Here is a 16,769-nt window from a genome sequence, read left to right as displayed (position 1 = left end):
AGTAATTAAATGACCCAATATAACATTATATAATTTGGTTTTTATAAAAATAAAGGAAAATGAAATAGGTTGCGCTATTTTGATGGCTTGTCTTTGAAAAAGTGTCTATTTATCTGAAACTAATGTAAAATAGATGTACTTGACAATAATCACGTTTATGATTGTTTTTAATTTTTAAAAATATGAATAAATTACAATTAACCTCATTCATCATATATATATATAAGATCATTAAAAAACGTGTGTTTTAGACAATTATAAGTATTCCTTCGATTTTAATAAATCTCTCATGCTGGTGGTGTAATATTACTGGACTAGTTTTGTTTTATCGGGGGTTATACGAAATGAATCGCTTTAATTCATCTGAAGAAATTTTTCATCGCGTTTACACTAGAAAAAGTAGAGGCATTTAAAACCAAGGCGATATAACAAAAATTACGAAACAAGGACACCCCGCATACAGGTCATTGATCGTGTGACTTTGATATTATATTACGCAACTGCAGTTGTTTCTCATTACATGAAGTTTTGTTGAAATATACCATGAAAATTGCTTTCTCTTAGACATTATCATTACTGTGTGTAGTATATGATCTACGCCGCAGCCTCTCTGTGTACTTTTTTTTTATACAACTTAAAATGGCAAATAAGCTGACGGCCCACCTGATGGAAAGTGGTAACCGTCGTTTATAGACATGAGCAGTAGCATGGACATAACAGAGTATACTGTTTCGCCCATGATACCCCCCATGCGTTGCCATTCCTGAGGAATCAGGTGTTATTCCTCTGAACCCAGTAAATTCACGCCGTATCCCACCCTTCAAACCGAAACACAGCCATGCAAACTCAACTGCTTCACGGTTGAAAAAATAATTCATTTCAAAACTTATTCAAGCCCCAGCCTTGACCTAAATATAAATTACAAAAATAATAATATAGAAGTAGTGGATTCCACTACTTTTTTAGGTATCACGTTAGATAAACACTTAAATTGGAAGAAACACGTTGATAATGTTTGTAAAAGAATTAATAAATTTGTATTTGCATTGTATAAATTGCGCCAGATTGCAACCATACAGACTGCTCTTAGTGCATATCATGGATTCGTTTCATCGGCACTTAGTTATGGTTTGATTATTTGGGGGAATTCGCCTGACATAGAAAGAGTCCTCAAAGCGCAAAAAAAATGTATAAGGGCTATTAGCAATGTGGGGTGCCAGGAATCTTGTAGGCCATTATTTAAAAAATTAGGAATCCTTCCCCTGACTTGCATGTATATATTTGCTATATGTACTTTTATTAAACAACACCCTGAATTATTTAATACATGTGGACAACTCAAAGAAGGCATTAGATCACACAGAAAAAATAAACTTGTGATACCAAAAAGTAATTTGACCTTGTACCAAAAGAATGTTTCATTTATGGCCCAAAAAATATATAATAAACTTCCTTCAGATCTTTTAGACCTTCCCTTGAAAATATTAAAGAAACGGCTTCATTTATGGCTTCTGGATAAGGTCTTTTACAGTATGGGAGAATATTATGCCTACACATCCCAAAAATAGTTAACATAATTATTAATAATATAAATCCTTAAGACTTGACATAAATTTGCTATTGACATAACATATGGAATGTAATTTGTATTTAATTAATAATAATAATGTAATTGTTAATTTTATTTGACGATATTGAATATGTAATTTGACTTGATAATTGTTTGAGCATTGTTTTCTTTTTTTTATTATTCTATGATCATAATAATGTACTAGTATAAATTAAATTTGTATCCTTATTTAAGGAATAAATTAGATTTGCATGCCTACAATTTTAAGGCAATTAGACAGATGCCAAAAAGTTGTGTCACATGGCCCTTATAATGTCAAATGTCTGTTTAAAGCAAATAAATATTTCATTTCATTTCATTTCATTTCATTTCATGCTTAATTGTTTCTTTACATCGAACTTGAATACTTATTATTTCGTGCTGACATTTAAAAACGGAAAAGATTCTCAATTTGACACTATTATGGATTTTTGTAAATAAATTGATGCTATACATACATATATGTATATTGTTTTAACAATTATTGTTTCTATTGCATAGGTTTCCATCCATGATATAGCCGTGTGCTACCGGCATAGAATGGGCTACCTCTTAATATCCCTCGTGTGTCGTAAAATGCAACTAAGGGAATTTAATGGTCGAGGGATGGGCAACAGGGCCCTCTTTAAAGATCATCAATGGTACAGTCGTTTACCCTGTGTTATCTAAAGTAAACCTTAGAACTAATACTGTGAGATTGAGAAAGCGAGCTGTACTATGTGTCACTACAGCTAAAACCAAATACAAAGAGAATATATTTGTTTTAAAAGCATGCAAATCATTTAATTTATATCCACATGGTATCGATCTCTTTTGTTCTAGTTGCTTTTAGCAATGTACGCCATCTATCGATATACTATACGAGTATTGTGATGTTTAAAATATACCAGCAATGCACTAGACTAATTTACTATCATGATCTTAAGAACTATTGTTAATAAAAATTGTACATTATGTTTATTTGTGAAGAACACTAAATGGTATAGAACTATAAGTATATATCTATTTATAAGTATTGTTTCTCCTATAATCTTTCTTCGAGTAAATAAATAAAGCCTAATGACCGTTGCTAACCTGCCTGCTAGGCATGAAAACTACTAATAAAACTCTCCAAGAAGGTCTATATTCAGCATTGCATAATGAACACCTGATATGATGATGATGATAACATCCATGTATAAATACCACTGGTCTAAACTCTACAACGCCATCTATTCCTAAACTAATAGAGATTGTACTAAAAGTAGTAGACGAATGATAGAAATATAGTGTTTATATATTTATCGGTCTTCCCAACTATTTAATTAAATATTTGCTGTGTTTATTGTAATATCATAACCCTTACCCCAATTATATAAATTTTGGGGTCGGTGTAATATGTATTTATTCATATTACCCAAGTTGTTTATTGTGTTATATTATTTAATATTACGTACCGGTTACGTAATTTTAATCCAAGTATGCCGCTAATGACTTCAAATAACTAACTATGCACAGTGTTTCAGCCAACATAACAGGATTAATTAACACATAATGGATCAAGTGATACAAGCCCTCAACAGACTTTACACGTTTACAGGATAACACAAAGGATAATCCAAATACTAGGATACAACTCTGTTAAGCAGCTGCAAATGGCAACATACTAAACATGAAATAAATACCATTGAACGCAGCTCCTTCGTGTGTCAAACAAAGCAGTACCTGTACTGTAGCTACTAGACAAGTAATACATATATCTATATTAATAGATTTTGCCCACAGCACTGCACACGTGCTTAGAACCACTTCTAGATTTTAAATAAAACCTACACCAGTTTTTAGGATAGACCTTCAGAAACAAGGCTGTGGAGATTACATTCAGTTAAGAGTAGTGCAATTATTTTTTATGTAATGTCGGAGCAAATATACAAAACAAAAAACAGTCAAACTAAAATTATTATTATGACATCTGTCGCTAAGATTATATTAATTTTCAATCGTTTTCAAAAAGTCTCGATTCGTTTGTATTTTTTTATGTTTATTACATAAAAACTTAGGTAATTATAAACAGGTTCGAAAAAATCTTTTTTAGCAGAAAGATAGAATTACCTAGACAGAGACAGAAATTTTATCAAAAACAATTTAGAAATGCTAAACATCAAGATCGTCTATTATAATATGTTAAAGTAGGTAGTAAACTTTGTATGAATATATGTAAAATTGTCAATACTAAACTTATCTCGCGACCTCGTCCATGTGGCCGAAATAGACAAATGTAGCGAATATCACCAATTCGAAATCAAAAATGAAATAATTCGTTTCAATCAATGTTCAGTATGTTATGTGAATTTCTACTGGTTTAACCGTTAAACGACAAATAAGCAAACAAACGAACAAGTGAACTAATTTACTTTCACGTTTCGAACATTTGTAAGGGTTTACTTGCTAACTCGAGTGAAATTACAATAGACATGTATTATAGGTAAGTATAATACCTTAGTACTTGACATGCATAATCGGATTAAAAACAAACTACTGTAGGAAATCTTGCAACGGTAGCTCTATTCGATCCTATTATTTAGTAAATTGTAAATCCTCTTTTTTTTTTTTTTTTTATACAACTTAGAATGGCAAACAAGCTGACGGCCCACCTGATGGAAAGTGGTAACCGTCGCCTATAGACATGAGCAGTACCATGGACATAACAGATTATACTGTTTCGCCCATGATACCCCCCATGCGCTGCCATTCCTGAGGACTCAGGTGTTATTCCTCTGTACCCAGTAAATTCACGCCATATCCCACTCTTCAAACCGAAACACAGCCATGCAAACACAACTGTTTCACGGTTGAAACACGAATGGGACAGAGGTACCCAAGCAATCGACTTTTGTACAAAGTCTCCCTCTGGTAAACCAACGGTCTTTAACCAACAGTTTGGAGCAATTTAATTTTTAATATTATTTTTACCAAATCCTGGTAACCAAACATTCTGCTCTTTCAAAGCGCACAAGCAACTAAATATGTTTCAAACAACAGTACATTGCAATTTTACAAAAAAGACAAATAAAAAAGACTTTCAAATGTACAGAAAGTGCAATATAAGCGAGAAAATTCAGTACAAGCTATGACTTAGATTTTTTTTCGTTCTTTTTCATCAGCCAGTTAATATTCCACTGGTAGGCGAGAGTCACTTTGCTTAAAAGAAGAATATTATTCTGCTACTACTATGCTGTTATTACAGCCATCTTTAAACAGCCCCTTAATTTTAAGTCTTTCTTCCATTACTTACGAGAAAAAGTGTTGACGTCATTTATTCTTACCACATCTTCACTGATTCTTTCCTTTTCTTAAACGTTGTTGTGAAATAAAGCGACAACAAATATATATTTATCGCGCCAATTTTTAGTTAATTACATTGCCTTTATGAAAATATTTTAAATAATTTATTATTATTATTATTATATAAATCAAAACATAAATGAATATAGTACAAATGTTCTTAAATAAGTGAATTATATAAGAATACTAGCTGACTCGGCATACGTTGTTTTACCATATGCATTATTTTTAGAACTATACATGAAAATTTATCGTACTACAATTATTATATTGGATTGCCATCTTGCAACCTTATTGCAGCATATAAAAAATCGCATATAAAAAGACAGGACAAGTTGATCGTAAAACGATGAAAATTTGAGGTTGTATGTATTTTTCAATGCTAAATCATAATAAAATAAAAATGGAAAAATTTGTCAAAAAAAATAAAAAAATTTTTTTTGGGGAGGGTCACCCTTATTATTGAGAGGTATGAAAAATAGATGTTGGCCGATTCTCAGACCTACCCAATATGCACACAAAATTTCATAAAAATCGGTAAAGCCGTTTCGGAGGAGTTTGGTAACAAACACCGTGACACGAGAATTTTATATATAAGATTTTTATTTTGTATATTTCGTAATTTGGAGAAGTAACTTTTATAAATTGAAGACATTCGAAGAAATCAGTGAATATATCGGTAAAGTTCACCCTTTCAATCCAATAAGTGATATATTTCAAAAGAGCCAATTATTTGTCAAAGTCCATCAATCACCTGCGCTCACGTGCTACATTCAGTTTAATGACCCACCCATAGTGAAAGGTCATTTCCTAAGAGTTGGACTATATATAGCTTCTATTGTTAATATTCCCAATAAGGTTATCTAATATTAGGTATAACCCGACTGAGCCTTTCGTGCTTATTTTATTGGTGCCGCCCCTTAACACAACGTCTAAATTTAATATTATCAAAAGTGAAAGAATAATCACATACCATCATTACAATGAAACGTCGAATCTATTTTATACTTTATATAAGTTATATTGTTGAATAATAATCGTGAATAATCGTAAATTGTTTATTTTCGGGGATGCTTGACTATGTAGTAGGTAGGCAGCTCGCGACACATCCGAGAACTGCGTTCATGAATGCTCGTGTTGAGTTTGAAATTACTTGAGTATTCCGGAATTTAAAATGTGAGTAAAGCAAACATAAACAATTACATTATGGTTGATATTTTAGTATTCCACCTATTCTTACCAAATGGTCTGTCTTATCATTTCCTATACTAACAGCAAAGTAATAGTATTTTCTTACGTCTGTGTTACAGTGTTTAATATGGAATCTTCCAAGGTTAAAGTAAAATTTTAGTTTTGAGTATAACTCCTTAGATAAAGTCATGGGGGACAAGGATTGTTAGTAGGGAGTAGGTTTAACAGGCCCATAGCCAACAATACATCCTATCAGGTCGTCCTCCACGCGGTTTTCCCTAGAAATAATAATGGTTAATTTGTATTCAATTAATCATTATGGGCCAAGTAACCTGCCTTCATCCTTCACTGGTACTCTACCAGTGTACACCGATAGCACAGTCGGGATTACCATCACATCTTCACCCATTAGACCAAGAATCATCACTTAACATTGGTTGGGATTGTGATTTACCAAACGCGCTCTTAAATATAAAGATCAGAAACATGTTTTTATTGTTTTCAATAAAAAAAAAAATTCATTCTGTAAGTAATTGCAATATTATATTTTGCAGTCTATCATAATAACTGAAACAATCAGAATATCATATCGAATAGCTCACAAATTCTCAGAACATTTATCGAATTCCATAACATTTCCTTTGTCTCAAATATCACAAATATTTATTTATACATTAGTAGCAAACTCTTAGTGAAACATTACAGTATTCCAATCCACTCACTAAGAGTCAACAACACTTATTGTAAAATGCACTAAGTAGATAACCGATTGCTGCCTCGTGAAATTCTGGTTCAGTGCAAATGAATAATATATATTATAAATCATTAGTGTTTATGTTTCATTTGAGGCTGGGTATTATGAGTGGTACACCCAAATGTCTGTGGCCTGGTTTCCTGATATCCTATCCTGTATTACAAGGAAATGGCATCAGAAATTGCAATTAGTGTAATGTTACAGTACTTTTTATAATTATTTGTTGAAAGTTATAACGAATAGGGTAAAATATTAAAAAATACAATTATTTTACTTTTGTCATTAGCATACTATAAAATTCCTCTTCAAGGAACAGATATTTTTTTATTAAAGAAGGATATTAGTACAACCTTGGCCAGGCAAGTCGGTATTGGTATTTATCTTCGCCTGCATTAATGTATGGTGCTTATTTTCCTTCGTATTTATTATTATTATTATATTAGGTGTTTTATTTATCGCATTTAGTATTTATTTTGTCTATTTTCTCTACATTTTTATTTATACTTTTATTATAGGCAAATGACTAATAAATCCGAAAACAAAAAATCTTCATAGTTTTAAATTTCTAACCCATACGTTTTGGTTTATGACATGGTAGATGTACTACTGTCTGTCAAGATAAACCCAGTTTAAATTTAGATAGATAATATGATTATGACAAAAAAAAATAAAGTTTATTCAATTAATTGGGTTTGAAGATATATCGAAATAAAATTGAATAATTGAAAATTTGCACAGAATTCAATTTAATATTAAATCAAACTCCAAATAAAATGAATTATTCAAATGTAATAACCCACTTCAAAATTTCAGAATAAATATTTGGCCACTAATTGAGTCTTATTCATTTTGTATTTCATCCTTATACCTTGTATTGACAAATTTCTTGCAATTTATAAAACTTTCATGTTCAAATTTATTTTTATTTTAATTGAATGTTGACTATTTTTATTTATTTCAGCAAGGATTTTGAAAATTTTTTATACATTTAATTTAACAACATAATTCATATTACTCAAAAATTACACGTATATAAGTGTTTAAAATACTCGTATCATGCCATTTTAAGTAATTAAATGCATTCAATTTTAGCTTTTACTACTAAATTATAAAATTTAAAATTTATAAAGATGTTTCGGCTACTTATGTTGAATTGTTTTAAAAAATAGATAAGTTTCTTGCCGGTTGTTTTCAATACTGAAATAATATGCCAAATAGGATATTTAGAATGTAATATTAACTATTTTTCTCTTCAGAAAACAGCCCAAAAACACATCCAATTATACATTCAATATGGGAGTAAATCCATATCAATTTTTCTTAAATATCTCCCATGTACATACAATCTAGTTATAATATTATTATATTAGTAAAATAACGTATTTAACTTCTATCGCCCGATTAAATTAATGAAGTTTACGTCTTAGGCCTAACGATATTCTGTACATTTAAATAGATAAATTACTTCAATAATATTGTAGCGAATAAATTTATAAATCTAAAGTAAAAATATAATATAAATATAAGTCCTTCTTATTAAAATTATGTAACTATATATCGTTTCCTCGTCTAATTTAAACTAACTATACCTCAAAGTAAAGATCGTTGTATTAACATAATACGGTAATTATGGTAATGTAAGTTTAAAACTAAGTATATATAATGTATTGTATATAAAAAGTTATTGAGTTAACCAAGTTGTTTGGTACTGCACCCATGATCAATATTTGGTTTTTAAAGACGTCTTAAAAAGTCGAATATTTATTACATTTAAAGGCTATATGCCAGATAGCAGTGGGAATGAGTTAGCTGTCGCTTTTGAACAATAATCCGTTTTGTCTCCTATTGTCAATAAAAAAATTATAATTTTAGAAAATTGTAAACTTATTTATGTGACAAATAAAATTATTATTATCAATATTTACTGACCTTTCAAAGGATCAACACTTAAGTGAAACCTATTCGTTAACAAATGAAAATCTCTTTAAGATTTGCGAAAATATTACACAAAAAAATTATATATATATATACAAAAAATACAGACGAGATAAAAATATTTTTGAAGTCGATTACCTTTACAAGACTTCTTAAAGTGTCCTTCGCAATTTTCAAAAAACATCCACTATTTCCTTACAAACCGCCAAGCACTCGTTTGGAATAATAGGCTTAAAACTACCTGCTCTCTTAGATAAGTGGCAAACTTATCTATTGATATCATATATCTCAATATACATAGTTTATTTAATAACTAATTTAATATAATATTTACAATAATGTACTTCTTTTAACTAATAATTTAAATAACTCTTGTGCTATTGGATAGTTCGTATTCACACAAATTTATAATTTGTTAAATTAACTATTATTTGAAAAAAGAGACAGTTGAATTTCTTACCCGTCTTCTCAACTAAAATTTCATTGTAAATAGGCAGTAGAATCATAAGAAATGGCTATTTGAAAATGCTTTTATTTAAGTTTGTTAAAATAAAAATTCTACGTATTCATATTCATAGATACGTTATCGTTAATGCATGCGCGAAAATGAATGAATAATAATTTCTATCTCGTTCTATTTTAAACACGCAGCAGCAATAATTTATTTACCATTAGGTTAATTCGCTACTTATCTTAGAAGAGAGTATAATAATTATAATTTGTAAACAAATAATTCTGAATTAATATTTTGGTTTCAATAAGTATTACTTTGTTTCTTTGATTCTTGAATGCATCGCCTACTTATATCTCTGTTTGCTTAATGTTTGACTAGTAGAGAACAACGTCGGGTGTTAAATCCGCCAAATACACAAACAATTACACCGTCCATTAAAGTTTACATAAATAAATAAATATTCATACAAAACATTACCATTTACAAAAAAGGCCTACGTTTTTATGTTTATAAGTTGTTTATACACAAAAGCTAAAGGGAACAAAACAGAGTTTAAAAAATAGGTCAACCAAGCTCTAGTATGTTTCTTTTTTTTATCGAAGTCCACCACTTCTCTTGGTTAATCTAGCAGAATGAATTATATCTGCCCTAACATGGGTCTCAACTTCCATCCCCGCATATTACCGAAACTTTACGAATATTTGTCTGGAGTTGAATTAGGTATTATTATGTGCATATATAGAAATACAGATTGCCGCTTTACATTATTCTATTGCCATAATTATCTAGTACATTAAAATTTTTAAGAAGGACCGCTTAGCATCAAAAAGTAACAAATATTAGTAAAGATTATCATCTATCTGTAACTTTGTCAACGTAAAATAGAATGAAAATAAATTATTTATAAATCCAGAATACGATTGGTCTATAGACTTACTAAATTTCAATTAAACCCATTCAGTTATTTAGCCATAATTAAATAAAAAAAAAAAACATATATCACGAACTGTCACATTCATAATATTAGTACGCTAAGCTAAATGCAACTACAGCTGTTAGAAGCTTTAGCTGTTTTGTGAACTGAACTGCAAAAATTGTTACAGTACATTGCCCTGTGTGGCAAGTTTAATCAACATTCAACACTCTATGTCCACCCTTACTATGCGTCCACTCGAGTTCCCAGTGTTTACTTTTAGCTTTTTGAATTCAATTAAAAATGAAGGTTCCTACATACTTCATACGTAAACACATATAGTTAATTCAATATCAAATATTTACTCGTCGCCTTTATATTTAGTTGACAAACACTTTAATATCCAAACACTATTTATGTATGTTTAGAGGAATAGTAAATAGGTCGAGTCGAGTATTTATTTCCAGGCATCACGTAAAAGTAGAAACCACTAAATTAATTTAATAAAACTTCTATTATAAATCCATTTAGTTAAGTCAAATATAGAAATGTAAAATATAACTTAAAGAAAAATATTTGATTCCAATTTTGAATATTCAATATACAATCTCGCAGCTTCTTAGATTTTGTTAATTTGGCAACTCTTCGCATTGAAGGTTGCATGTATAGAGTTTCTTTCGGCAAATAATATAAAATGTAATGAAACAAATAATTACTTGAGGAAGCCTCGTTTAGAGGTAAAACACGTATTGCGACATGTATATAGGTAGAATAACATAAAATTGAAGATCATAGAGTGTCTACTTAGAGAGTAATCAATTCTTTTTTTTTATACTATTACGATGGCAAACAAACATACGTCATATGGTAAACAATTACCGTAGCCTATAGACGCCTGTAATACCAAAAAGGTCACGCATATTGCTGATCCTTAAGAAATCTTATTACGCCCTTTATTTAAATGTTAACAGTCACACGTATATTAATAGAAGCGGGTTTAAACAAAATATTTCCTATTAAAAAGTAATATAAAATGTATTTATGTTGTAATGGATTATCCAAATTAACGCGGTCGAGACAGAGAAGCGCAAAAGTCAATTAGACAGTTTGACATTACACGTAAGAGACTTAGTAAGCCAAACAAAATTACAATTTGTTTAATACGGAGTCTTTAAAAACTTGTGAAACCCTATCCCCCTGTCCTTCCTCGTTCCTTTTATCCTTGTCTTAACCTTAATCCATTCACGTCCTACTTTGGCCACCGGTCTCTCCCCATAGGAGGAAGATAAATAAAATAAATATAGTCCGTTTCAATATAGCTTAATGAAAATATACACAAACAAATAATTGACTCGTCTGTTTGCTGATACCCTATAGTAATACGAAGGAAAATAATAAATCAATTGATTAAATGTTACTATTAATTACTAATTTCATTTAACAAAAAAAATCTGTTTTTCTACAAAACTTGGTTGTCTTTTCATTGAATATCTATTAAAACATTTAAAATATAAAAATATAAATATGCTCATGACTATAGTCTACAATTGAATCATCATCATGTCCTTAACTGTCTTCCCCATAAGCCTTCCCCATAAGGGGAGTTTTGCCAGTAGTCGCCACGCTTGGTGGATTAGCAACCGCAGTTAGGATTTTAGAGAAGTTTTAAGAGGGAGCATCCCTCGACCATTTAGTTCCCTTTGTCGCTTCTTATGACACCCACGGGAAAGGGAGGAGTGGCCTATTCCGGGACCACATGGAATTGAATAGCCATAGGCATTTGTCGTCTGTCGTCGTTATTAAATAAATATAGTAGATTGTAAAATATTGTATATAATAGATTCTAATATATATTAAAATCAACTGTAGCAGAAGACGAGCTTACCATCGTTAGTTCCATTCATTAATTTAATTTGTTATGTTCTCCATCACTCGAGAATTTATCGAAAGTTTATATAGTTTTTAGTGTCAGCCAGATTCGAACACATGACCGTTGAAGTCTAAAAATCAAAGTTGCATACCACTAAGCCTTCCAGAGAAATATCTCAGTAAACTTCTCGTATTACCACGCAGATTAGATGACTTGATTTATTTAGAGATTTCCTTCTCGCTCGCCCTTTTAACTGTACTTTTAAAAGTATTCAAAGTTAGCTGTATCCCGCAGCTTTATCCGCATAAATCAATACATAAAATATCCTATGAGCTGAACTGTTTATATTCTGTATATATCTTTGTACATATCTTAGTATCGTAATATATATTTTGGTATCTGTGGACCAAATTAGATTCAAAGCCGTTTAATACTTTTTACATTAAAGATTAACAAACATCCATCCATCCATCCATCGCTACAAACTTTCACATTTATTATTAATAAAACTAACTGTAACCCGTTACTTCACCCGCGTTAATCAGCTAATAAAGTATGCTATGTGCTAAGTTAGGATATAACCTATCTGTGCACGAAATTTCATTCAAATCCATGTAAAAGTTTTTGCATGAAAGAGTAACAAATATCCATCCATTCCATCCATTGTTACAAACTTTCGCATTTATAACATTAATAAAATATAACATTGATGTAAAATATTTGCCACACACAGTATTGAACGAAACTGCCGCCCACTATTACATTTGTGTGGGCGCTATTATTTTGATGGCTGGCTATTTTTAGCTTATACTAGATCAACTTTTTCCGAGACTTATTCGATGGCGACAGGTGTTTTTATATGATATCTAACACTCAGCTATAGTATTAATAACTTGACATTGATTTATCACATACTTATTGGACCATAATTTATAACTATATATAATATGTGTATATATATAGTATTAGAAACCCTCATTGAAATATTTGTAATTTAGCATTCCTAAGATTTTCTCATCACAATAATAGTAAAATAATAAATACATATTACACAGCGACATCTAGATCTAAACTAAGCAGAGTTTTTACTATGAATAACTAAATAACTAATAGAAATACTTAAATACTTTTTTTTTATATACAACTTAGAATGGCAAACAAGCTGACGACCCACCTGGTGGAAAGTGGTAACCGTCGCCTATAGACATGAACAGTACCATGGACATAACAGAGTATACTGTTTCGCCCATGATACCCCCCTATGTGTTGCCATTCCTGAGGACTCAGGTATTATTCCTCCGTACCCAGTAAATTCACGCCATATTTATATTTTTTCATAGGTACTAAAAGGGTCTCGCTATGGAGAAGTTTAAAAAACGCAGCGCTAGACTATTAAGCTCGTTGATTTAATACTCTATTATAGCATAAGGTTCCCACTGCGACGGCATTCGTGAATAGAGATTGTACTTAAGTAAATGTCACATACGATACGAGTAAAAGAAACTACGGCGGCAAAGGAAATAAACCAGACAACCGATCGCAACATCTCTATAGGGACTTGTCGGAATGTAGGCAACTTTCTGTACTTAATTATATTTCATAAAGACATTTCTATCATCGTTTCATCAACGTAGAGGTTTATCGATAAAACTGCCATTTCATATTCGCCTCACGACGAGTAATCGTTTGCCTCCTGAATTCTCTGACCTAGTTCCTTAAATCGGTCTTTTTGGTTATTACTATTTTTTTCCGTTAGAAAAATAATATACTTTTTCTTTTTCTATTTTTGTCTTCGTGGCTGTTTATAAATTGGTTATATATGTTCTAATGAACCAAAATGTATCACTATTTTAACTTAATCGGTTTCAAGAAAGATGGAGGGTCATCGTCAGGAAAGAGTGGTGTTTATATAACATAGCCATCCAGGAGTCAACTAATACACCCTGTATTAGTCTTTCCAGAAAAAACTTAACTTTTACGATGCGTTATTATTTATTGTGCTTTTTGCCACAAACTTTTGCAACCCGGCATTAATATGGGCTTGTAGTCAAATCCATTACAGTTTATCACAAGGCATGCATAATACATCGGTTTCAAGGGTGGAATATGGCAGGAAAAATACAGGGCGGGAACGGAAGCATAATATCTATAAAGAGGGAAGCATAACACCTTAGTCCTTCACCATAGCAATGCATGAACCCCTCACACACGGGCATTTCAATATATTTTATGATATCCATAGTGCTACTCGTGTCTATAGAAGATGGTTACTATTTTCCTCTAGGAGGGCCATCAATTTATTTGCCATTTCCAGTTACATATAAAAAAAATACTTAAAACGAATACCAATATCTTCTTGTATGTTACAGAACCGTACTCAGACCCACATTATGCCAGCGAGTAGCCAACGCGTTATGGTGCGACGAGTCACTCGAAGGTAACCATAAAAGCGAGGCGAATTCCTTGTACTTTGGCTCTGCGAAAGGCCGGCCGACACTTAATTAAATTTTGTATTTATATGTTGTCAACATATATAAGCTAAGTGTCTTCACAGTTCTCCTGACTCTGATGACACACTGCCTGGGGACGAGAGTGAAGAATACGGAAGAGATGACACGTTCCTTATGAATACACACACTGAGAATAAGTTTTACGGTAATCACTTTTTTAGTGCTAATACAACTTGAATTCTGATTAACAACTATTTATGCATGGTATTTCTATGTCTTATATTATATTCATACCTACCTAGAATTAGCACGATATTTTGCAAATAGCGACTTTCTAGTTATGTAATTAATATTTTTTTATGCAACTTTAAATGACAAACAAGTTGACGGCTCACCTGCTGGAAAGTGGTAACCGTCGCATATAGACATGAGTAGTACCATGGACATAACAGAGTATACTGTTTCGCCCATGATACCTCCCCATGCGTTGCCATTTCTGAGTACTTAGGTATTATTTATCTGTACTCTGTAAATTCACTGCCGTATCCTACCTACCCTTCAAGCCGAAACACAACCATGCATACACAACTGCTTCACAGTAGAAACACGAATGGGAGAGAGGTGCCCAAGCAAACGACTTTTGTACAAAGTCTGGTATTTTTAATTAATGAATACGCAAATCAAAGCAAAAACTGCATATCTTCTACACTGCACTTATTTTATTAAACCGATAGTCTAAATTATTTAGGACTTAGAATAAGTGTATTTGGCTCGTACAAAATTTAAAGTATATTAAGTAAATTTAAAGTTACTGTAACTGCTGTCTAAAATACTAAAAACTGTATATAAATTAGTCGTTTAAAAATAAATTCTATTTATCTCACAATTTTATCGAAAAATTTGTTACAAGTAGACAATTTTATTTAATACATTACAATATAGTTTGTCATATCTAGTGCTTAGATACAACACGTGTAAGGGAATTGTTTTTGAAAACTGACGAAAAAATGTCGCGTTTATTTTCATATTATATTTAAAATAGTTGATTTTTTTTCTTTTTGTATAAGTTGTATTGTGATAAAAAATTTTAAATTATGTAATATTAGAGAAATAGGTTTACATAATGAACAATGATAGACTCGGCCCTAAAGTAAAAAACTATTCCACAACTTTATATATTAATTAATGATTTATTATAATTGTTATATAATAAATTTGCCAAGTATAATAATAATATTAACAAAACAATTTAATGCCAGGTGCAGTGCCCGGCGGTTCAAGCGGGGGTTCGTCGCGCTGTGGTCGCTTCTTCGACGCGCTATACCGCCAACTCCACGCCATGTCGTATTTGTGTCCCGGTCTATTCCCATGGGTGGACTGCGGTCCGGCTACTGACCTTTCAGGTATATACGTTATCTTATTATTAAATTAATTTAAAAATATTAAAAATCATTTTATCTAATTATTCGTATAAACGAAAATAAAGTCCATGTTATCAAAATTATACGAACAGAAATTTCGTAAATATTCTCATATTTTATTACTAAAAAAATATAAAATTTATAGATTTTTTTTATAAAAGCAAGGCAAACAATAAAAAAAATTTTTTTTTCCTTTTCAATAACATTGAAAAGCCAACATTCAGCTCAATTGGTAAGCTGTTTTTATTTAAATCGATTGAGTGGTTAAACCGTGAAGTCTACCACTTATAATCTCACTAAAGATGTGCACTTAGGCCTATTTAATTACGCTCTAGACTCCATTACAATTAAAATATGTGCACAGTGGAAAACCCTGTAGCTTATACTTTTATATTTCGACAATAACTTCAAATACCTCGAGTTACTTTATTAAATGACAAATTAGACAAATTAAGCAAATAATTTTTACACTATTATGTGTAATATTCACCGTATAGTATACATATAATATTGACGTGAGGTCCCGGTAGAATGGGCCACCCCTTCCTTTCCTGTAAGTGTCATAAGTCGTGACTAAGGGAATTTTATAGTCGAAGAATGGACAGCAACGTCTACAAAAAACATCACTAACAGCCTAACTGTGTTTGCCATTCTGTCTACCAAGCATGGCAACTACTGGCAAAACTCCCCTTATGGGAAAGACTTATGTTCAGTAGTGAACAATTAATGGCTGATATAGTATGTTTAATATAGTAGTAATATATTTATGCTTGCTTCATAATCGCTCATGACTAAGGATCACGAATTGATTCCGAAACTAGTCGAGCTTTTACGATCTAATTACATGT

The 16,769-nt window shown here is 31.2% G+C and overlaps 1 protein-coding gene across 1 annotated transcript in view; it reads left to right on the top strand.

The window, feature by feature from the left end:
* LOC113518331 (probable cationic amino acid transporter) overlaps window positions 1–16,769 on the top strand; it is a 214,434-nt gene that overhangs the window by 183,708 nt on the left and 13,957 nt on the right. Inside the window, exons 12-14 of the mRNA XM_026903202.3 lie at window positions 14,420–14,487; window positions 14,605–14,705; window positions 15,760–15,903. Of these exons, the coding sequence (XP_026759003.1) occupies window positions 14,420–14,487; window positions 14,605–14,705; window positions 15,760–15,903 (313 nt within the window). The remainder of the gene's footprint in view (window positions 1–14,419; window positions 14,488–14,604; window positions 14,706–15,759; window positions 15,904–16,769) is intronic.

The sequence above is a fragment of the Galleria mellonella genome, unplaced genomic scaffold (assembly GCF_026898425.1).
Source record: "Galleria mellonella isolate WM207_F2 unplaced genomic scaffold, CSIRO_AGI_GalMel_v1 utg33, whole genome shotgun sequence".
Taxonomy (NCBI): domain Eukaryota; kingdom Metazoa; phylum Arthropoda; class Insecta; order Lepidoptera; family Pyralidae; genus Galleria; species Galleria mellonella.
Note: the sequence above shows the minus strand (reverse complement) of the source record. Positions and strands in the feature narration are given on the sequence as shown.